Source organism: Coturnix japonica, chromosome 6 (assembly GCF_001577835.2).
Source record: "Coturnix japonica isolate 7356 chromosome 6, Coturnix japonica 2.1, whole genome shotgun sequence".
Lineage (NCBI taxonomy): Eukaryota > Metazoa > Chordata > Aves > Galliformes > Phasianidae > Coturnix > Coturnix japonica.
Window position 1 is genome coordinate 13749028 of NC_029521.1, and position 24110 is coordinate 13773137.

Below are 24110 nucleotides of genomic sequence, written 5' to 3' on the forward strand. Positions count from 1 at the left end.
TGACTTGAGAGCAAGGTGTAGGTCCTGTAGGTCTCCAAGATGAAGGTAGGGCTGTCCAGGCTACTACAGCTCCTGTCCCCAGAAATAAACCTAAATTATGGCAACTAACTGCTATGGGAAGTGAATTTGGTGCTTTGTTTCTATTTTTAAATCTATTGTTACGTTTATTCATATTCTATTTGGAACAGACACCACATGCACTTACTTCTTCCTTTACCCTGTAGCAAAGTATTTGTAAGGGATTCTAACCAGCCCTATACACTTCCTGAAGGATCCATCCCTGCTATTATGCAATAGTTAATTGCCATTATTCAAAACTTCTGCATGCTTTGTTATGAAAAGCGTGTGTTAGCAGTTCAGACACCATTCAAATGCAAGCAATCTTCTGCTGTAACCTGCTGTGGCATTTGAATGCCAGTTGCCAAGTGAAACCACTGTTCTCTGTGTCTTTAAAATAGCAGTAAGTGCAGGCAGCAGAAAATAGGTCGGTAATAATTTACCACGCTTGTCCACTTCAAATGGAAAGCACCTAAAATGTATAAAAATTCTAATGAATGACCTGTCTTCAGCAGAATTGGGCTTATACCTGCCTTGTTTGCCCAGAACGTGTCATGAACAGCCTTAAGAATTTAATCCTCACGGCGTTTTTCAAGAGACACTTCCAGCGTTATGTCTAGTATACTTCACCTCTGTTAAATTCATTTCTTTCAGCACAGGTATATATCAAAACCCTTGTTTCCACGGGGCTCAAATACCTTTATAAAACATAATTCTTCCTCTTCCATTTAGTGGACTGTTTGGGTTTGAACTATTTAGGATAGAAACCATCTGTATTCCCAAACAAATAGAAAAAGAACAAAACCCTCAGCCTTCCCACAGTTTTCAGTAAGCAGCAAGACCTGGTCAGCTTTGAACCGTGGGTCAAAGTATAACAAACCAGCAGGATACTGCAGTGATCCAAGTCTGTTAGGTACTAACAATATTTGCCCTGTTACACTGCCTTGTGACTGAGGTAATTAAAATGCAGATAGTCAAAGTTAGCTGTTGAGTAAACCTTCCTTAAGAACAGAGAGCAGAGCAAGCACAGTTCACCACAAGGAGATGTGTTTGGTTAGCTGCTCAAATGGGAGTTACTGCCCTGTGAGTCATGGTAGGACTCCACCCACCATAGTCCAATCATGGGAGTTTCACACAAGCCTCAGGACTGCCATCAGAGTCTCTAGTTCTGCTGGGTGGAACCACACTAAAAATACACTTCATCCTTACTCAGAGCGCACAAGGAGAGCAGCAGGTAGTTCTGCTAGAGTATTTCAGAGAGCAGCATGTCCAATTTCCTGCACTGACATTTTAATCCTTAAGACTAAACAACCCATCCCAAATTTGTTACTAATAGATGGCATATGTTCACAAAATCATACACTAAAACATTACTTCCTCTTCAGTGTTCTGCCAAGAAACGTAATTGACTCAGCTGACAATGTAGACTTATGACCTTCATTCCAGCATTCTGAAATAATCAGCAAATGAAATTGTAATTCTATAAGCAAGGTTTTGAAGTATCTGATTGCAAACAGCGAATTTTGTTTGTCATTCTCAACAACACTGAAGTTTTAGTCTTATTTCCATTTTCCAAGGCTTACGCCAAACACAAAGATGTTGTTCGTGTCAAGAGTGAATCACAGGACACAGTGGATCAGGATGATGCTTGGATATCCACGGAGGACATGACAAGAACCCTTAATTAGAGCAGTGAAGATGGAAATTAGCATGACTGAGGCTAAAGAACTTGAAAGTAAGTGCAAAAGCCTTATTGAAAAGGGTGTTTGTAGAATTCAGCTGGGTCTGGGTTAGTTCCAAGTTTTTTCTTGACTGAGAATGGCACAAAAGTTGGGAACAAACTAATGATACCTGCTGATGAAACTGAAGTGTCACCAGCCCTGAGAGCAATCCAAACCAGGAGAAACAGGGAGATCATCATAACATCTAGATTTTCTAATTAGAAGCTGTCACAATACCAGGTCATACGTTTAAATGGATAATTTCCATAGTAACTTAAGAGTTCAAATGACAACGGGGGTGATTAGGATGGTGCTCAGTCACAGTAATGACAGACACCAAGAGGCAAACAAGGAATTTATAATGGGAAAGCATTAGTGTACTATTATATCCATTCATCTACACACTGATGCAAGTCTTTATCAATAAGAATGACTGAAATTAAGTTAAAAATGGGCAGCTAGGTGATCAAAGCATAGATAATGCAGCAGAAGAGAAGATATAGCTTATTATGAAGAACAGGAAGAACATGAAACAAGCTTCAGTAAGGACAAAGGAGATATATTTAGGTATATTTAAAACAGATTTTGAGATATGGTTTGTCAAGACAGGAAAGAACTGGAACTGTGTTCAGGAAGCCCCTCCTAAGGTACAGGGATCCAGAGAAGATGGCAACAGCACAATGGCTGTTAAACGTACCAAAACTAGCAAGACAAACTTACTTTGGTACCCAGAGAATCACCACATAGTATTAATTGTTTTGTTCAGTCACATGAATTTGAATGTCAAACTTTGTGTTTTAGCTTAGCCAGAAAATTAGCACCAGCACAATGCAGCCTGCAAGGGCTTTCTTTGGACCTTAATCTAATCCTACAGTCACCGTCATTACCAGAATTGTTCTGTGCATCATCAATCCAAAGCACTTAACAGAGTCATGAGAAACCTGGCTGCTGCACACCACCTATCCAAAAGCTTCACCTGAAGAATCACCTCCATGTTGTCTGCAAACCTTGCAACATAACAAAGCACACAGGGAACTTGATTAATCACATACATCCAGTTTTCATTGTGGTACACAGCCTATTGTTGAAACCATAATCAGTGAAGTCATGCTCTTGCAATTTTAGGAAGGTATTTCTATTTAACAAAGTTCATCCTGCAAGTATTGGTTTTGGTAAGCAGCACAGAGTAGTCTCATGTGCTTGTGGGTCTTATACTCTTGCTCAGAGGGAAACAAGCAGTTTTATTACACTAGGAAGCTGTCAGTGCAAAGCATAATGACATTATGCTCGTTAAACTGCAGGTTGTCAGAAGTTGCCATCCATGCTCATCGGAAACAAAGTGAACACAAGGTTGCCTTGCTTCATCATACCGCTGAGAGATGCTGTGGTGAATGAAACTCCATCCCAGTTTGCAGATGACTTGGATTTCATGTCTGAGAAGGCCTGATGCAACAAGGTGAGCTGATTTTATGTACTCCTCTAACTTTTCTAAGCACACAGAACACCCATAGAGAATAAGGGAACCATTTGTAACTGTAAACTCTGGTCTGAATATTATGTATATTGGGGCAGACATGTTTTCAGAGAGAACTTTGTGCTCATGTGACAACTCAGGATCAGCTCCGTCTAAGCGAGGAGAGCATTAATATAATTAAATACAACACATGCTGTACACAGAAGCATACTTGGAGAACTATCTGGACTATTTAAAAGATGATTAAATCAGACTCTTAAAAGCAAGACTTTGTCAAAGCTGTTTGGAGTATTGAGTCGTAAACAAACAAAAAAGGAAAAAGTCCCCTAGTAGGTCCAAGATCTCATTGATGTATAAATAATAGCATATTAGAGCTTGAAATCCTTGGTGGTTTTTCTTGACTCCCAGGCTTTTCCCCACCAGACTTCATAAGCAATTTCAAGGTTTTAGGTAGGAGATCCCATAAAATGGATCAGTAGAAAGCCTTAAGTATTCCCTGTCCAGATTTTCAAACTCCAGAGAAGGAAATGCCTCTTTCTTCAGCCTCCTAATGATAGTACAGCCTAGGCTTTACAGCCAAGTAAAATGATACGCTGTGCTACAGTTTGGTTGCAACATTGTCCTTCACAAGGGTAGCCACGAAAGATTGAAAATTCTAATCTCAGAGCAAGGTTTACAATACACCATTCTCCCAGTACCAGCACGGATGGAATCAAACATACACTTTTGAGGGGAGCTTTTATTTTTCTGCTCCAATTTGTTTTGTTTGTTGCTGTACTGTCTACCATACAAGTCAGCCTACGGACTGCAGGCTTTCCTGATACCTTCACTTTGCTCAGGAAGACATAACCTCCTTTAGTCACAATGTATCATCATCAGTGTTCCGGTACTTTTAAGGGCTGGTAAACTGCACAATACTTCCTACACAATAAATGAGAAGAGTCTTCTTCTGAACAGAAGGTATTCTTGCCAATACAACTGAACTTTATTTCAAATAATTTCTTACATTAAAGCTGTATTTTGTTACACAAGTTGATAAACCCAGAAGGCAAAAGATTCACTTATTCCATTTTAAAATAATGGGTTCATCCAAACTGCAGGAGTTCCTATTCACTTCCTAAACCATGTCAGGGATTTTCCAGGGAAGTAGAAATGAAGATGTAAACCAAGTCGTTTAGGTAATTAAGTTAAGGTCCGAGGGAATTTGTAACATCGCCATGGAAGTGTGTATCTGCTCACTCTTGAGGCTCTTTCAAGTGTAGGGTGGCAGAAGTTTCTTTATAAACTCAGAAGTTTTTCATTGAGAGCGATCTGTGACTGTGTGAGGTTTGCCAAGTAGGTTACCATCAGAAGGTCCTGAGAGAAAGAAAGAAAAAAAACAGTCATCAGAAATTTTAACAAAGATGAGAGCCTGGTATGGAGATGTGAATCTTTAACGCCTCCTGTAAAGCATTTTACAATCAGCTACTGGAACTATTGTTAGTCCCGAACGTCCTACCCTGAGGAATGCTTCCCTTACAGGAAGAAAGTGTTGGTATTCCTGGAACATGAAGCAGCACTTGTGAAATTTTAACTTAGAGTTCACCAGTATTAACCAGGAGAGTCAAAGGGTGGAAGCAAAATTAAAAATTAGTTGTGGTCTTGCAGACTACGGGCAAATAACAGATTCAGAAACTCAGCTTTCCAAATATCCATTACAGAAATAAAGTAGCACAATATAACCTTGTTTGGGTTCTTAAGTGCTCTGTCATGAGACAGAACTTCAGGTCAGGCAGAGAAGGCAGGGAAAGTCACTAGTTATCCTTAAGCTCCCTTCTCCACCTTCAGCTCTTAAAACATAAAGTTAGAGACAAGAAAGGGCTGTATTTTTTATGACCGTGTTGGTATGAAAAGGTAGTTTTGTTCATAAACAAAATTGTGTCTGTATGATATTTTCAAAATTGCTGGCAATACGCTTAGAAATCAGACAATGAACTCACATTAATATTGCTGTTCAACATCGTCTCAAAGTCCTCTGGTGAAATCTTTGGCACCTGGTTAATAAGATCCATCAGGAAACGCCCAACGGTGTTGTCGGCAGCCACTTTGCCAGACTATGCATAAGAAACACACTTCAGCATGAGTAAAACTCAGTAATAAAAACATAAAAACAGATGCATAATCTTATGTCAAACTTATCTTCAGTCTCATATAAAGTCTGCCTTACCAGTACATCCTCTGCATACTGTAGCACCATACCCAGGGTGTCCTGAATCCTGGCTGAGGCTGACCCCACCTGCTGTAAGTCACTGGACAAGCCGATCACTCGATTAGGGCTAAAGCAGGTCTTCATGATGAGATCCACTGAAAGCAAAACCAGGATCACTGAGAAATCCGACTGACACAGAAAGCAGCTTAAAACTTTAACTTGTTCAATACTCTCTAGGATAGCATCAGGTTCAGTGAGACAGTTTAATTCCCCCCCAGAGTGGTAATTTTACCAGGCTTAATAACCAAACAGCATTTGAACAGTATCACGACAATGGTTAGACCCAAAATAGGAATAAAGCATTCACCTCCTATCCGCTCTGTGTCGTAATAAACATACTTCACTGTCAGTGGTGTGAACATCACGCCCATAGTTTTACCAGGGACTCCCATTGGGGCACTAGGAAAAACACATAAATTCAGCATGGACACATCTGAAAGGAAATAATTTTCCATCTCAATGATCTTTATTAGCACTACAGTGTGAACACGAATAGGTTACTCACTGTCAGTAAAATCAGCAATATTAATACCATGTATAACCAAGGACAGGAAATCAATACAGGTATATTATTAACTGCAAATTTTCATCCAAAAATATTCCTAGCTGGTCTGACATTTATCAGTACAAGCGCATGATGAGTTCAGTACTGTCTTCTTGGTGAAGCTGACATGTCTGAGGGATAAAATGCCATTTGAAGAGACCTAGGCAGACTCAAGCAGTGTGCCCAGGTAAACCTCATGAGGTTTGATAAATCCAAGTGCACCTGGGTCGTGATAACCCCTGCTATCAGTATAACCTGGGGGATGTAAGGATGGAGCACAGCCCTGCCAAAAAGGACCTGGGGGAACTCATGGATGTTAAGCTGGACACAAGCCAGCAACATGCTTTGCAGCCCAGAGAGCCAACTGTATCCTGAAACGTGGCCAGCGGGGAGTGGGATGTGATCTTGCCCCTCTGCTCTGGTGAGGCCTCACCTGGAGTACTGCATCCAGATGCAGAGTCCTCAGCACAGGAGAAACATGGACCTATTAGAGTGCATCCAGAGGAGGGCCACAAATAGGATCCCAGGGATGAAACAACTCTGCTACGTGGACAGGCTGAGAGCTGGGGCTGTGTAGCCTGGAGAATGGTGTGAGGTGACCTGAGTGTGTCCTTTCAATATCTAAAGGGGAAGCTATATGAAGGAAGGGGGGCAGACTCTTCAGCAGAGTCTGTTGTGATAGGACAAGGGGAAATGGTTTCAAACTAAAAGAGGGGAGATTTACATTGGACAAAAAGAGAACATTTTTAAAATAGGGGTGGTGAGGCACTGGCACAGGTTGCCCAGACATGTGGTGGATGCCCCATTCCCGTAGGCATTCGAGGCTGGATAGGGCTCTAAGCAACACTATCAAGCTGTAGGTGCCATCCTGATACAATATCTGTTAGTAATTCAGACAGTTCCTGTCCCCATGTACCTGACATAGGCTTTAATGCTCATGCGTGAGTTCTGGAGACTTGTGTCCACAGTGAGGTGGATTGGATTGTGTGCTTCCCGGCTGTAGTACTCGTGGATCAGGACAGAATGTTCTGTGATGTCGTGACCTGTTGCGTACCTTGGAAAAAGCAAATGTTGAAAGACCACTCTTCTAATGTTCAAATGCCCAGTATTTGTTGGTATTTAACAGGTCTGTATTCTAAAACCCTGATGTCCAAGCACTGAGTTGCAGACACATAGTAAAGACTAGTATTATAACTAGGTCATGTGTAGTTTTATGGCTCTCCTAGAATTATAGGCTGAGTGCACACATGCCCAAAACATGCACAGGGTCAGTGTTGTATTACCATCAAAAAGAGTCAGTTTTTTGTCACTATGCTCTGGGCCAAATCTTTATTTCCTTATAAATCAAAGCATGCCAAGCAAATTTGGACCAGCAAAGTAAATCTTAAACAAATTAAACACCCCTGTGCAGGAGGCAGGGCTTGTTCATCTCGCTCCTTCAATTGCTCCGCAATTAACTTCTTGCATGCACAGGAAAGCGACTGCCATGAGAACTGCACCTTGCTGTGCCATGATGGGTTGTTGAGGAAGCCAAGAGTTCTGCGCTTGTAGGATTTTGTTCCATAGAAAGGGGCCAGAGAGGATGTCAATAGACAAACGAGGCCAGTTATCCGTGCACAAACGAGTTCTTTTCCTGTAACACCCCATCACAGGTATTTCCACCTTTACTCAGAGAACACCCTTGTGTTCAGGCTAACATCACCGTTTCCCACCAGCCCTTTGGTACTTTTGTGTTCTCCCTCCAGCTAGTTACCTTACAGACTGTATCACTGCATTCTAATAGATCCATGAGCATTCCCAACCCTCCTGTCTGTGACAGCTCTTCTAGACTAACCAAAAACGCTCTAAGTCTGCGACAGCATCCTTTCCTATCCTGAGTGATGGCACGACTTCACTGCTGCTTCTGCTTTCCAGCCTCTGACAGCAATGACAGATCTGAGGTATCTGAGGGACCTGCACAACTGCCCGCACTTCCCTGTGGCCATAGAACTCACCAGCCCAGGATGATCTCACTGGGAGACACCTTTTTGTGCAGCTCGTACATGTTTTTGGCAAACTCCATATCAACAGCCACCTGGGGAAGGGGACAGAGCCGAGTCAGCGGGTGCAGGAGCCCCGATGGCACATCCCCCATAGCCCCCACACCGTACCTCATCCTCGGACTCGTTGTGCGGGACGGAGAAGCAGTTGGTGACCTCCACCGAGTGCTTGTCCACGGTGCCTGCGGGACGACAGCGGTTAGTGGGGCGGTATTGGTCTTAGTGGGGCGGTATCAGTGGGGCGGTATCAGTGGGGCGGTATCAGTGGGGGCTGCGGCATTGCGGCTCTTACCCAGCAGGGTCCCGATGACCCGCGCCGCGCCCTCGTTGCGCCGCTCGAAGCTGTCCACGATGGAGGCCAGCACCACCGGGTGCAGCCGCACCACGCGGCCGCCGGGGAAAGGACCCGAGAGCGCGGCGGACAGCGGGGCGGAGGGCGGCGGTGCCGCCGGGGCTGAGGGCGGAGGGGGCGCGGCCGCCGTGGGTGTAGTGGGAGCAGCCGTGGGGCTGGGAGCCGGGGCGGCAGCGGGAGGGACCGGAGCCACAGCGGGAGCAGGAGCCGCCATTTTGCGAAGAGAAAGGGGAGAGACCTCGGCCACGACAATTGGCTGATCGGAACGCCTGTCACATACGCCACTTCCGTGAGCATCCGCCCCCTCATGGGCTGGCGCAGCGCTGAGCTCCTGTCTGCCAAAGGCAGAGCTGTGCTACCTGTGTGACGTGGTGTAGGAGCCTGCTTTGGCAGGGGGTTGGACTCGATGATCTCTAGAGGTCCCTTCCAACCCCTACAATTCTGTGATTCTCTGGTGTGATTTCTTTTTACAGCCCTTACACGTCACTGAGCCATTACTTTTGCATGTGCTGTTATGTCGGCTGCATCTTCACAGCTGATATATAATTTCTATATCAGTAGCTATCGTCTCATCTTGCTTGTGCAATGGGAATAAACATAATTTCTTGTTGAGAGGCGAAAAACCCCTTAGAGTACATTAAAAATATTGCATTGAATTACAGGTAAAATAAAATATGCATTTCATGTAGATAAGCATAATTAGGAAAAAGAATAGCAAGACTGATTTTCTGAATCTGTTGGTATCAAAGAATGGAAGTCTCTTTTCCTGCTTGGAACATCAGGTCTGTGTCTCCAGCTCTCACTGTGTTCATGGAACTCCCTCTCTGCCATTTCTCATGGTCATATTGCCAATGCTTTGGCTGGCTGTTGGTTATCTGTGTTTTTCAGGACTGTATGGTAAGTGTTGAGTCACGGCCTGAACCACTGATTGAACAGCTGGGGAAAGGACTGGTCAGCCCTGGGAGCACAGGTGAAGGCAATTCAGCTGTGTGCCTGGAGGGGATGCAGCCTGCCTGCACCTCTCTTAGACCTTATTTAAGGGCTGACTGCTGCTAGTAAAGGGTTTTTTCCTGGAGATCTCTCCTTAGTGAAGCTTTATGCTGCAAACCTAGAATTTTCTGATACAGGTGAGCAATCTTCTCTTACTTTATAGCACCTTTCTACTGTGTTGGTCCTTTTATCATTGCATCTCTTTTGTAATGCTTTTTCTATCATACTGGTCCATCCAATTGCTACTAGGATTTCTCTGGGGCTTTAGTATGAAGTAGTGATGGTCAGTGGCTTCTGGGTTTTAAATTAAAACTAAGTGGTAGTTTCCTTATTCAGCCTCAATGGAGTGTTTTGGATACTCCTCTGCTTCCTGTTCACTTGTGGTTGCTAGTAGATGAACGGCTATTGTTGGCAGCCTAATTTCTAGTATAATGCATTGGTTGATATGTCTTCATATTAGCAGAAGGAATTCAAACCGTTCCTCACTTTTTTTGCAATGTTTTATGGGGCTACTTTAATTATTAGAGATCCTGTTTGACATGGGGAGCTGCTGATGTTAAAGCTAGAATGGAAATCCCAATCCAGCCCCCAGCCGCTCGAGCAGATGCAGCCCCGCACGTCCCCGCCAGGTGGCGGCGCGGCCCCACGCAGAGCTCCCTGCCCTTTGTTCTTATAGAACAATTTTCCAACTTTGCTTCTCATGGATGAGTGTCCTTTCCTCAGTGTTCTCTGGGTTGACATCAGCACTTCCCATCCACTGGAGCCCAGACCAGAATTACATCCAGCCTCAGCAGACCTCTGGGACTGGAGCTGTTTGTGTCTGCCAGCACAAACATTTGCTTTGGTGGCTTGGGATGGAACCTGCGTGCAGAAGGGAAGTGACTAGTTTGGGAAATCCATATTTCATCTAAATAGTGTAAGGAACCTGCCTAGAGAGAGAATGGCAAAAATGCTGCTATTTTGTGCACTCCAGGGCTCTTATTTGTGAACTCTGATGTGGTTTTTATGCTGTCAGAGTCAGATGGTGTTGACTGTTCACAGCTCTGCATTCCATTTATTTATTTATTCTAGCATAAAGCAGCTACATTGTGCTGAATATAGGGGGGCAGTGAGAGAGAAGGTTAAAAGATTTTCATTTGCATACAGTAGGAGCTGAAAAGGAACTCAAGCAATAAAATTTAGGGGATGGTTTCTATACTGGAGCTTGGGAGTCCTGAGTGCCCATTGTGGTTTTGTTGCTGGCATCTTGGGTTATGTTGGACAAGCCATTCATGTAACTGAGGGAGTGGCAGAGGTGTGCTTTGGGTAGTATCTTTGCTCTTCCAATGTAGTGTTTCATAACAATTAGTGTTATTTCACTCCCATGTCTGCCACTGACTTTGGGAAGTCATTTAACATTTGTGTTTTGGTTTTCCACAGCTGTCAGATCTGACCCATATATTTGACTGGCTAGGTTTGTATAGGGGACATCCACAGACAATCTGCTGAGGAAAGGCAGGGAAGTCTCTGATCTTTAAGGAAACAGCTTTGAGAGGAAGCTGGAGGGTGCATTTCCTGACCTAGAGAATGAATTTCAGAAAGGGAAGAAGAGTCAGTCCAGCCTACTTGGGAGGAGGAAAGTAGCTATTTCTGTAGTGTTTTTCCAACATGAAACTTACGTAATTCTTTAGCTGTAGTAGTAGTATTTGCAAGGGGTGCTTTTGCAAAATGCTGTCTTAGTCTGTCTCTAGATCTGAAATGCTCAAAGCACTGACATATATAAATTCACCTTCTGTATTTTGTTAGCCAGTCAGTCTTAACTGATCAGTTTTGGCTGAGTGATCTGCACAGAGAGCTGGCTCCAAGCTGCTCAGCACTCCAGCAAAATCGTAAGCCCTCACTGCTCTGTTTAGCATTGGTTACTGTTGCAGATAGGGGACTACACAAACACAGTGGTTACGCTGTTCTGATGAGAATTTCAGCCCCATTATGAAAATCTGGACTTTGTTCACAGATGCAAGTTCACAACTGATTTCTTATGCCCACTGTAATTTGACCTGAGAAGTTCAACTTTTCCAGAGTGGGTTTTAGATGTTCTGGGGATTTTCTGTCCTAATTCTCTCAAACACTTGGAATTTGCCACGTACTATTCTGGATGACAACCATTTGCATATTTTTTTTTTTTTGCATTGGAACAAATAATGAGAGCTGATCCATCACTGAAATACCATCCCGGTCATTTGTTTCCATAGTTGCCAGCAAGGCTGCTTTGTGCCAATGGCAGAATTTGTGTGACACATCTCTCACCAGGCCCAGTCATCCCTCTGCCAGCTCTGTCTAGAAATTACTTTCATTCTCAAGTCTACATTGGGTTCTGTCTGAAAACACTGTAAAACTCCTTTCCGGATGTTAGCAGTTCCCTATGCCAAATATGAATAAATTGCCTAGTTTTAAAATGTAGGTGCTGGTTTCATACTTTTTGGCTGTATGTGTCTTGTAATATTATGTAGAATCTTTTAACAGAATGGTTGGGTTTATTAAGTGCGTGCTAGCTTAAATACAGAAAAAACCACAGCCTTCTGCATTTCTGCATCTTACAGTTGGTTGATTGTTTTTAGCAAATATGAGGAACAAATCCCTTCTTTTCTGAAACAAGGTTTTTGAATGGTAGGAGATGCTTACCTGGAAAAAAACATTGTTTTGACTTTGTGAGAAGTCTCAAGATATCTGTCAAAGGTTTGAATCTGTATGTTTTGTAGCCTTGGTAAGTACTGCTTTGAGTTTGTTTTTCTTAAACCCCACCTGACATTTTAAAAGTTAGGTAGCCAAAAACTTATGGGGTGATGCTTTTCTAATAACTGTAGGCCAAGGGAAATGGGCACGGAATATTTCTGTACTTTATCTTCTGTCTTAAGTTCATTCCTGGAGCCTGGTCTCTGGGTGCTTGCTCTGTGGTCAGTAGTAAAGTGAATGCCTGCAGGAGGCAATTCCTGCACCTTCCTGCCGCGTAATGTAGATGCCCTTAGTTGCCTTTTGAAGGGATTTTTTTCCCTGACTATTGATTGTAAGAAGAGTCTGCTGAGCCTTGATGTCCAATGTAAGCATTCCATTGACCTGCTTAATAACAAACCATCCTAGTGCAGCTCTAAGCTGTGAAAACAGGGATGCTGCACAAAGCAAAAGACTGGGTGGTAAAGGTGGGACAGAGCTGACCAGCAGAAGGGCAGCTGTATTCTGAGTATTTGGGAATGAGCAGGGCTGTACTTACAGCTTGCCTTTCTGTTCTTGCTTCTGTACTCTGATCACCATGTTCCAGTTCATTCATGAGCTCTGTCTCATTCTGAGTATGCCTGTTCCTGAAGTTTCAATTATCTGTTTTCTGTGTAGCTTAAAAAAGTTATCTACATATATATATATATATATATATATATATGTATGTATATTTAACAATTAAATGAGTGTTTAGAAATGGGTAAAGAGTAAAGAGTAGTTTGAGGAGAAGCACAGCATCTCTGAAACAAAGTGAAAGTCTAGAACACCTAAGAAGCACCAGAAGTAGAAGTTGGATATACAGTTTTGCCTAGTGAAACTGAGTCAGATTTTTGCTTCAGTCATTGCACTCTTAGTCCCTGGAAGCTCAGAGGGCAGAATGAAGTACTGGTCACTGGAATAGAGTCTTTTTGCAGGAGCAGAAGGTGTGGATGCTAGCGGTACCTTGCTTTGCAGGAGAATTATGGAAATGAGTTTCTAACAAACTAACAATTAAATATTCAATCCTGGGAGATGTATGAGTACTGCAGATAAACTGAGGGCTGGAGGGGGAACTTCTCTGCATTTCTTCTGTAAATGGTTTTGGAGACTGGCAGTCTGCAGCCTTTCAGCAGCATTTAAATTCAGACTCTTGAAAAGAAAAGCATCTCTCTCTCCAGTAGATTGCTGTTTCTCAGTTTGAAATCAACCCCCAGAGGGTTTCTCAAACAGCTGACCATTAAACACAGTAAAGAACAAAGATCAATTGAAAACACATTTAGATTTAAGCTTCCTGCCCTGCTTTTAATTTATTTGAATCAACATCGGGAGTTATTACCATGGTCACTTTGGCCTTTTATTTGTTCCACATTTTTTTTTTCATCTAAACAATCGACTTCAGGGATGTCCAACTGCTTTCTTGAATATTTTAACTTTTTTTTGTTACTTCTTCTGAGTATTCCCAAAGAAGTTATCAAAGGATTATGTTTTTAATGCAGAAAATGTATTTAAATAGAAACAGAACTATGTTTATGAGTCTAGAGGGAGTCTGCAAGAAACCTGTGCAAACAGAATTTGTATTGTGGGACCTTAATCATTCAGCAGCCCACCAAAGGACACACAGCTCCAAAGGATTTGCAGTTCAGATAGAATAGCCAATGGTTTGGTTGAGTGTGTTTATGCCTTTGGGCTTTCAGGAGGGGAATCCTAAATGCAGTTTGTAGCAAGCTCTGGGAATGGAAACTGCTGAAGCATGAGCACCTTTGCCCATGGCTGTTCTCAGGCCTAAACTCTTTGTCTTTACAGCATTGCCACCAGAACTGTGATGCTGAATGTGTCTTTGTTTTGAGGTTTGCCTCATTTGCTATTTTTTTTGTTTTGATTTTGTTTGTTGTTTTCTTATCTTTTTAAAGACATGCTGTTGGAGTCCTGAGGTAAATGATAGCATTAGCTTCTGAAGTTTTAAAATGCTTTTAATTATTGGTGTTTGATAGGATGTTAATACTTCTTTGCAATAAATATATTCAATGTGTGTTTACTCAATTCTCCTTTGAATTCTAAAACCCCTTGCATGTTTTTGGGGTGATATTAGGATGTTTGAGTGCTGAAAGCTGCTAGCAATTGAACACTGCTACCAAGAAGAAAATAACACACAAACATACATGGTGTAAGACCACTACAGTGGCTCATACGGTGGAAGTGCAAGAAGCCCTGAGGCCATGTTAGTACAGCAGCCTCTCTGGACTAATACACAATTCTCACTGGGGCCACTTAATTTCTGTGCTCAGACAGCTTTGTCAAGTTAACTTAGTCAGACAGCACAACTATTGCTGGATGGCAGTGTTTGTAGTGCTGGAATATAACTGTGCAGAAGGACAAGCACCTGGTAACAAATACAGCAGAGATCCCAGGTTCTGAGTTAGTGTGCTCAGCCTTTTCAAGGCAATAGCATCAGTTATGCCTTTAATAGGCAGCAGAGCATTCATTCTGAATAGTTGTAGCCTAGATTCAGCTTATTACACTTACTGGGAGGGGGGATGGATGAGTCCCAAAAAGCAGATGTTGGACAGATGGTAGTAAAGGGATCAATCCTTCCACTACTCACAGTGAGTCTGGGGACTGTGGGTAAAAAGGTAATGAAAGGTAATGCATGGAGCACACTCCTTCATTTCTGTGTGGGTTTTTTTGCTTGTTTTTACAGTTCTTACAGAAATATGTAAGTTGTTGGTAAAAAACTATAAAGTGCTATAGCTTTCCCTGATGTGCCTGTTAGCCTCGGGTGCTTGTGAATCCTAGGGCAGAACTCTTCAAACCTGGTGAGACTGCTTGCTAGCCAGAGGACTACGGAAGCCTTTGTTAGACAGTTTTTTGCCTTTTCCTTTAAAACACAAATTGCGATGTGCCTTTTTCAGTCTGCTTGCTCATAGAAGCTGTTTCTGTTATGATTTGTGCCAGTGTTGAAAGAATATCCCTTCAACTGAGAACTGTTGCATCTGAGGTAACTCAAAGCAAATACAACTGCCTGCACAGTGACTCATACCGAGTCCAGTTTTCAACAGGGTTTACTTAAGGTGTTATTCAGTCTTTATCATCTTTGTTCAGCATGGGAACTGCAATTATATTTCCTGCATAAAAATAAGCCCTTTTGAAAACATAATTCTGTTCACAGGTTCATAACAGTACTGGTTTGAGTGCATCCTTCTTAGTTGTTCTGTGCATTTGTTTTGTCAGCTGAAGGCAAATTACAAGGCACTTGCTATGCAAACAGAACATGGTGCTTAATTGTTTTGGGTGGTATGTCCAGGTGCTGTCACAACGGGAGAAGATTGTCTGGGGCTGGGGTAGAACTTTTGAAATGGCTCGAGACTATTCCATTTAGGGTGAAATATTTGTTTTCCATTGCCCTTTAATCAAAATCAAACTGAGGTTTCCAGGGATTGTAATAATGTCTTGAGTTGAATTTGGCTCTTTTGCAGCCCATCAAAAGAAGTTGTCCCTGACAAAAACAATATTTAAAATATCTGCTCACAAGATCTGGAGCCAGAAGGTTGCTGTTTCGTTTGGCAAAATACCTTCCCAAGAACTAGGCTGAGACCTGAAGCTGAGCCAAAATAAGCTCTAGCAGATGCTTAGCCTAGAAAGCACTAGACAGTATGGCTAATAACACTGTTGAAAGAATGGGATGGGCAGCTCACTAGTTCTGATTTGTTGGGTGGGTAAGCTGCATGCCTTCTGTTCTATTGCTCTGCCAGCTACAGGTCCCAGTAGACAATTTACTACCTCACCTTCCAGGTCTTAATCCAGTTCTTGCTGTGTGTACTGCTGTTACCAGCAATGGATCTTCTCCTCAGAATAATTGAGTAGCTGAATGTCATCCTCTCCTAATGGACTCCGTTTAACACGAATAGTGGAAACCCTTTCGATCAGGAAGCCCTGTTGTATTGTTCCATTCACATTTTCCATAACTCATCTAGTATTGGTTAATTTAAGTGGCTAGAGTTCTCTTTTCCTTCCAATTTGCCAGTTCTGGCCTTATTTGTCCTCATGCAATGCTGTTGATACTCTCAGATCTGGTGAGAAACCTAATGACTTTTTGGTGTGTTTTCTCCTAATGTAGAAATGAGGTCTAGGACTCTGAGGTGAAGGCAGAGCTGGACTGCAATGCTCAGCAGATGGTTAGTTCTGGTTGTGAAAGCACAACCTGATGATGCTGTTCTAGGACAATTTCTGTGAAACTAGGTCTTAAGTACTTGTCATTTTTCCATATCCTGATGGTGAGAGGAGGTGTGGACAAACAATCTAGAAAGCTTTCTTGGGGCACAGAGATGCTTGTCCTGTAACCAGAACTGAAGTCCTGGGTTTTTAAGTCAGACTCTCATCGCAGATCTTACCAGGATATAGGCAGCTGATTGTTGCTCTTCTGGAAATAGGCTGTCAGTCTAGATAGCTTTGTTCAAATGAAGAAATACCAAATGTCAGTGCTCAAGGCAAAAGCTAAATATATTCTAGTAGTGCTTTGTGCTGCAATAGAGGCTGGGACAGATTCTTATCTTGCTAACTTTGGTGCATGCCTGGAAGAGGCTTTCTGTCTGGTGTAACAGATACCAGGGTGTCTTATGAAATAAAATGTTCTAGCTTGAGGGGGAGAGGAGTGGTGAGGGAAGAAGAGCAAGTGGCAATGTTCAAAAACCTCTTAATTCAAAGAACCAAGTGTTTGTATGTGTGGCTCTATTTATTTAAACCAGCTTTGACATTGGGCTTCTTCTCCAGGCAAAATTCAGAAGGAGCTTTGCTTTAACTGCTCCTGTGTAGCCTGTGCCCATGGAAATAGTGCAGTGTGATTCATGCTCCTCTGTATAACTCCAGCATCTTCAAATCCAAGGAACAGGTAATCTCATTCTGTAACTGTAGCTCCAATTGTCTGAACTTTGGTTTTATAGTTATTCTGGTGAATTATTATCCCAGTACTCTAAGAAAGTTAGAGTAGGCAAGATGATAGCAAGGAAAGTTCTTGGGGAGGTGGGATTCAGGGGAAAACACTGGAAAGCTCACCATGACTAAGAGCACCTGGCTCTCCCTGGAAATCTGACTGTGCTAAATATGTAAGTGTTGGGTTTCAAGAGTGTGCTCAGGAAAGTACACTGCCAGAAAAACCTCATTCCTACTCTTTCCTGGGAGTTGCTTTGGGCCTATCCTGATCAAGATTGTTGCACTGCAAACTGCTTGGTTTGTGTGGCTTGGCTTGAGTTACTTAAACTGTAGCAGCTTGTCACAGGATGCAGCAATGCATAGGCTATGTATGAAGAGTTGTTCAGCTTCTATGAAAGGAAGAATAAAAACAATACTTGAAGTTTGGCTAAGGCTCTGCATTTAGCAGCAAGAAGTCTAGGACATAAATAAGCTATTGGACTTTCATCTAGCAGAATCACTGAATCACCAGGGTTAGAAAAGATCCAGTCCAATCATCCACCTATTGCCAATAGCTCTTGCTAGACCACGTCCCTCAACACAACATCCAATATGTTCCTTGAACACCTCTGGAGTCAGTGACTCCACCACCTCCCTGGCAGAGGATCTAGATGTAGCTTCTTTGAGGGGACTGAGGAATTTTATCTTCAGATAATGACTAAGCATAATCTGAAACCAGTTGTCTCTAAGCACAAAGTCACATCAAGAAAGAAATGCCATGAAGAGAAAGTGATAGTACAAGGAGAGGGCATATTATTTTCTGTGAAGGGATAAACTTTTTTCTTTGTCTGAGGTTTGATCTTGGACTTTATTCTTTGTGTTATTGTAACTGGTGATCTATAAGCCCAGGACACTGTCCTTCAGATGACACTGCTGTCAGCACCATTTTTTTTCCCCTCTAGTTCATTTCTTACCTTGTGAAACATTTCAATTCAACAAAACCTAAATTACTCAGAATAATTTCTTTGGTGGGTTTTGGGTTTTTTTGAGGGCTACCACTAATTAGACATTTTCAAGATTCCAGGCATTTACTGATGCTGTACAAAACCGGCATATAAGTGCTATTTATTCTTGAGTGTTGTGAACTTGCAGCATTCCTGGCACATAGGAAATCTTAGCTCATGTGTATGCAAGCTCAGAATAGTATCACTGCTGGCAGTAATCTGTAAATCAGAAAATTTTACATACCCCCCTTGGAAATTGCATTTGCTGATTGAAATCACCTGTTTGCTCATTACACAATGAGGTATTGAGCAACACAGAACAGCTGAACAGAATACTATGCTCTGAAACTTCTAGCCCAGACCTTCTGCTTTTGGAGTAGGAATGCTAGGAACCTAGAAACTTTGTAGTTTGCCTGGAGTTCTTTGTGTTCCAGGTTACCTTGAAAAGGAAGCTTAAAAGCTCTTGCTCTCTGTAGTCCTGGTGAGTGTGGCCAGACTACTATGCTAGTCGGGTGAGATTAGAAAACAGAGTACATAGATGGGCATGGGGAAAAAAATGGATTTCTTTATAGTTTTTGATCATATCTATGAGTAAGGTTCTATCTGCACTGTGGTGTTCTAGCAACTGGCCAGACAGAAGTATTATGCATTCACAGAACTATAATGAGGTATGTTGTGCAATCCAAAGGAAAAATATGAAATCATCTGTATCTTTTCTGTTAAATCCGTAGGTGTCAGCCCTTTGGGACTGTCCTTTTTGTTGTTGCTTAAATCATATCTGTACACCAGCTCTAACAGTGCTTTCTATGCCATGTATATGATCTTACCTGAAGATGTTCTTAGGTCTCTCAGTTCTCTGTCCTAAAATTAGCTCAAACTTCAGCACAGATAAATGCACTGGCAACTAGTGATGCTATTGATATAGCAGTAACTTCACTGAGATGCATTCTTACATCAGGGATCTATGATCTTCTTCTATGCTGTATTACTGTTGTGTGGGTTGGGAATGAGAAGAGTAAGGACACACATTAAGAAGCGTAAGGATTGCGTTGCACTTGCTTATCCTAGCAGATTAGAGTATACTTACAAAAATCTAATGAACACGAATGAAACCAGTTTTTTCTTCAGTTAAAGAAGATAGTAACAAAAGGGCCTTTTTGATGACCATCTTTATATAATTTATGGCCGTATGTGGATAAAAAAGGTTATAAATATACATAAATTTAGGAATATCTTTGTGAATAGGATGCATTCAGAAAGAAAGGGCAATGAAGACCTTCATGCTCTGGCAGTTGATCCTGATCCAGTTAATAACAGATTTTCAGCTGTTCTTGATTGATCCAAGACTTTCTCCATTAATTAAATCAGTTGCATTTGGAGGTTTCCAAACCTTTCTGAAGTATCCTGTTGCATGTAAGAATTTTTTTTTCCAGCTTGGACTTGCTCTAAGTCTTCTAAAACATTGGTCAGGTTGTTTAGTGTGTTACTGAAGTGCTAATTTAGTGAGAAATATGCAGATGTTCTCTATAGGAAACTGTAAAAGCTCTCATAACTCCACCTGGCTGTCAGAATACAACATCAGGGTAAGTCAGCATTGAGTTAAAAAGCTGTCTCTTAATTAGAATGAACATGAAGGTTTGTTGTATGTTTTTTTTAATGGAATTCTTTGTGTTGCATCTTTTATTTTGCCTGACATTTTCTGCTTCCAGTTTTCTGTTCCATGGGGATAACTGGATGAGTTGATCTACCACCATGGTGTAAGCAAATATCCTTATGTGGTTGGACTTGAGGTTGCAGTCAAGAGACAGTGGCGGTTGTGTATCAGTTCTCCAGCTGTCTGTTCATATGGCAAAGTCTGAATAGATCAAAGCTGATAGCTTTATATTGTATTTGTTCTGAAGACTTTATTTGGAAAAGTTACTTTCTTTTTGGTCTTCCTTGCCTCTACAGCTGTAAATGCATAGGAAGTGAATAGGAACTGCCACAATTAGTCATTTTGGGTTTCCAGGGCAGAACCTTTGCCTTTATTAATACATACCATTCTTTGCAATGGCCTAGAAGAAGCTGTAAGATACTGTACACCATGAAGTTCTCCTCCTGAAAGGATAAAAAAAATGTAGCATCAAAACTCATATGAAATATGTTCCTTTGTATGTCATCTGTTCCCTTTTCAAGTTAAGAACTGCAGTTTAATGACTGGCCTTGTGAACATCTCAAGGACTTGACAGATACACCCTCAGTCCAAACATCTCTGGGTGGCTCTCCTGAGCTCAGTGGGAGGAAACCAATTCCAGGAGGGCACTCCCCAATTTGTTATGCAACTTGATCATGCAGGCATTCAAAACATTTCTCATAGGTGATTTTGATGATTCCAGCTTGCTCAAGAGACCAACCTTTGCCTCTACTCTGAACTTTGGCTGCCTCATCTACATTTTGGGGAGGTCAAAAGGAGTGCCACCAAATGCTTCTGCAAAGTTATGTGGAACAACATGGTGGGTGGCACTGCTGAGATCCAACAAGGGGTGCTTCCAGAAATAGCAGCAAGGCTAGACTGGCAAACACGTGGCAAGCGTGCTGGAGTTGCTGAGAGTCTCTATCAAACCACTTTTCCGGTATTCAGGAAAGCATAGCCTTTGCAGTTCTGCAAAGAATTACCTTGGCTTGCCTGCTGGCTTGTAAACCAGTCCCTTATTTCCTTTAGTCTTAATGTCAGGCTTGCAAGAAAAAGGCTTATAAGCTTGAAGTGAGGGTGAATTGTCCTCCAAATTATGGTCATAGTAGCTGGTTCTGATGCCTATTACTTGTTCCTGCTGAGTTTGCTTTTTATTTTCTAGACAGGCTGGTCAGTTACTGTTACACTGGAGAAGGGAAGCGTCAGGCAAAATGAACAATAGCGGTGGTTTAAATACTTAGATCTAACCTCTGACTTCTTTTAGTCATGTTATAACCATGGGTCTGTATTGTCTATCTATAAAACGTGACAAATACACTGTTCTTTCATCTTACATGTAGTTATAAACTCTCTAGAGCAGTGATGCTTTGGTTCATAAGGCTTGGAGGCCTCTTATGACCCTTAAGCACAGTATTAATGTTGTCACCAATTAAATGATCTAAAGTTTTTGGCCTCTGACTCAATATTTAAGCCATGAAGCACAGTCAGATTCAACACTTGCAGGGAGTGCACCCTAATTGAACTCTGTGTAAAGCAAAGCATTATTTCTTACTTTGTGACATCAGCTAAGCAGTATTACAGTGTTTCGTTGGTGGTTTTTGTTTGTTTTTGCAGCCTGACTTACTTTGTTTTCTCTAACGTGTATTTCTTGATTGGGTACTCTGTTGCATTAGCAAGTAAGGAACAAAAGTAATCATCCTCTTTCATCCAGTTCAAGTTTACTGTCCTGGAAATGCAGTTTCTATTGGCATGGACTGAGAGCTTCCAAAAAATAACTGAGGATTACATGGAATATACAGTTCTGTTTTGAAACTGTGTATATCTAGCACTTATCTAAAGGATAGCTGATATAATTAAAGCAGTTCAACACCATCTGCAGCTGAAAAAACATGGTTTTTAATGGAATAGCTCTTGGGAAGCTCAGATTTGTGACTTTTGGACCAAGTTATTTTTTAAAGTTGGAGTCTAGTTTGGAATTTTGGATTCTGTTTGAGTTTAAAACATGATTGAGAGAACAGTTTGGCTTGCAGGTTCTCTGTGCCTGCTGGTTCAAAATTTATTGGTAGGAGTTCTCCAAGAAGCAGTTCAGCATCGTATTTGGAAAATAATCTGATATTAATAGAGTAGTATGCAATAAAGCTCTACGTTGAAGGTTCAGTATTAGACCCCTATGTGCCTGGAGATGGTTTTCTGGTAATTGTTAGTGCTAAATAACTGCCTACAGAGAGAACTGGATTTTTTTCCCCCCTTTTGCTATGGATCCTGTCTGAAAGAGGTCTGAATCAGCTCTAGTGCAATAGGAGATCTTCAGTACGAACAGCAGAAGTCACTGCAAAGCTGGCTGGGAGTGCTGACAGGAACTACGCAGTCAGACTTGTTCTGCTGAGCATGAAATTCTCCAGAAAATCAAAGCAATAGCCACAGAATTGAGAAGTACTAAGTAAGAGTACTATAGAAGACATGGAAGGTATAAACTTAGCATCTCATCCTTTCCTTCTTTCCTTATTTAATTTTTTTCAGGGTGAGCACCAGTAAAATTCAGATGAAGTCATGAGTCCTAAATTTGTTAAAAGTACTTGAATATTTGCTCAGTAAATATAGGTAACCTGGAAAACAGAGAAGGTGGTTTGTGACAGGCATGCGAGAGATCATATTGTTTAATGCTTTAATGCAGTTTGTGGTCTCTAGGGATGAACTTTCTCTTTTTGCAGTGGGGAATATTTCCTAAAGTAGACAGAAGCCAATAAATTCCTACCAAGAGTTCTCTGAGGCCATTCCTATTAAGGGTTCAGATTTGAAGTATCCATTTTTAAGTTGTTTTGAGATGCAACTCCTTATTCTTTCTTGATAAAGAGTAAGATTCTCTTCTAGAGAATTAAACTGACGTGGAAATAATTCCAGTTATTTCATCTTTCACATATATTACTTTGTTAGAGATGGCCTACAAGAAGGAAGTAGATGGTTTATATGTTTTACACTCTTTTAAAAGCATGCTCTCAAGGGAACAGTGGGTGATGACTTTCAGAAAACAAGGGAAGCTTTGCTGCTGGGTAGAAGATGACAGATGAGGACTCCCAGTCAGCCACATACAGCCTGTTTCTGACTGCTCCCTGCTTGTTTAGTCCTTGTCAATTTGGTCTTACAGCTATGGGACAAGTGAGACTCTCAGCATGGCATAAGTATTGATTTAAATGCATACTTCCCAGCCCTATGTTCTTGTACACCTGGTGCCCATTAACTACTATATAATGTAGATTATGGCCAATTTGTAAATATATCCTTTCTCTTGATAGCTGTTAAGTAATATTAAATGATGGCAATAGTATTCACCTATTTACAAAAAACCCTAATTGGCTCCAGAAGCTCCTACCATGTTTAAATGGAGGATGTCTGCCTTGGCTGACACAATCCATGCTTGCTGTATAAACTCTGACAACTACTTAATGCCAGAGAAGCAGTGGGTGTACTGGGTAACCTCAAACAAGTTCTGTTAACTAAATACCAAAGATTTTTCCCAAAGAAGGACTTAAACCAATAAAAATGAATAAATTTTAAGTCCCAGGGATCACTTCACCATTCACAACAAATATTTCTCAGTAGTGGAGGGTGGTGTTGGTGTCACTCTTATTCACATTATTCAGTGGTCGGTGGTAGGAAACTGCCCAGGCTGAGCAGAAGCTGAAAGATGGGGTTTTGTCAGGTGGTTCCATCTTTGCTGTTTGCTTCTCTGGTTCAGTGACCAGTTGGTTCTGGCAGCACGGTGGTTTACAGGGCATAAAGCCATAGGTTTCTTGCTGCCCCCAGAAACCCGATAGCCCAATGCTATTAACTTTATAGTGTTTGATTCCTTCTTTTCTAGACCATTAGTTCATTTGCATTCTGTCAGGAGAAGATATGATCCTGCAGGCTGTTTAAAGAATACTCTGTGAGTGTTGTGGTTTGGCTGGTGTACCAGCAGTGTTGGCTCTGGCCAAGCTGCTCAAATGGGCATTCCTGGAACTGCAATGTGGCCTCAATGGTATATTAAAAGCAGTTGCTTTTTTTTGTGTTTGTTGCTTTAAAGTGATGGGGGAGGGATCTGTGTCCCCACTATAGAGATGTAATGTAGCACTAATGCAGAGGATAAGACTCCAGCCTCTTCTAGAAGAAGCTATGTGTGTATGATAGAGAACTTTCTTTACAGAAGTGCTGGGGAAGAAGGCTTTTGCAGGAGACTTCAGATTGCATCACAGCAAACTCAGCAGTACAACATGTAGTGGTGACACTGAGTCATCAGCAGATGTTTGAAGGCCCTCCTGGAGGCTGTTCCAAGCTCTAGTATATACTGCCTGAAAAGAGCTTGAAGCCAGGCTGGCAGCAATGCACATTTAATCT

The 24110-nt window shown here is 41.8% G+C and overlaps 1 protein-coding gene across 1 annotated transcript; it reads right to left on the reverse strand.

The window, feature by feature from the left end:
- Window positions 1-4213: 4213 nt before the first annotated feature.
- EIF3F (eukaryotic translation initiation factor 3 subunit F) lies at window positions 4214-8671 on the reverse strand. Its single transcript, XM_015866519.2, has 8 exons — window positions 8376-8671; window positions 8195-8265; window positions 8039-8118; window positions 6961-7098; window positions 5808-5899; window positions 5459-5595; window positions 5232-5345; window positions 4214-4608 (listed from the first exon to the last, which is right to left on the reverse strand). The coding sequence occupies exons 1-8, from the start codon at window positions 8647-8649 to the stop codon at window positions 4531-4533; spliced, it is 984 nt and encodes a 327-aa protein (XP_015722005.1). The 5' UTR covers window positions 8650-8671; the 3' UTR covers window positions 4214-4530.
- Window positions 8672-24110: the final 15439 nt, after the last annotated feature.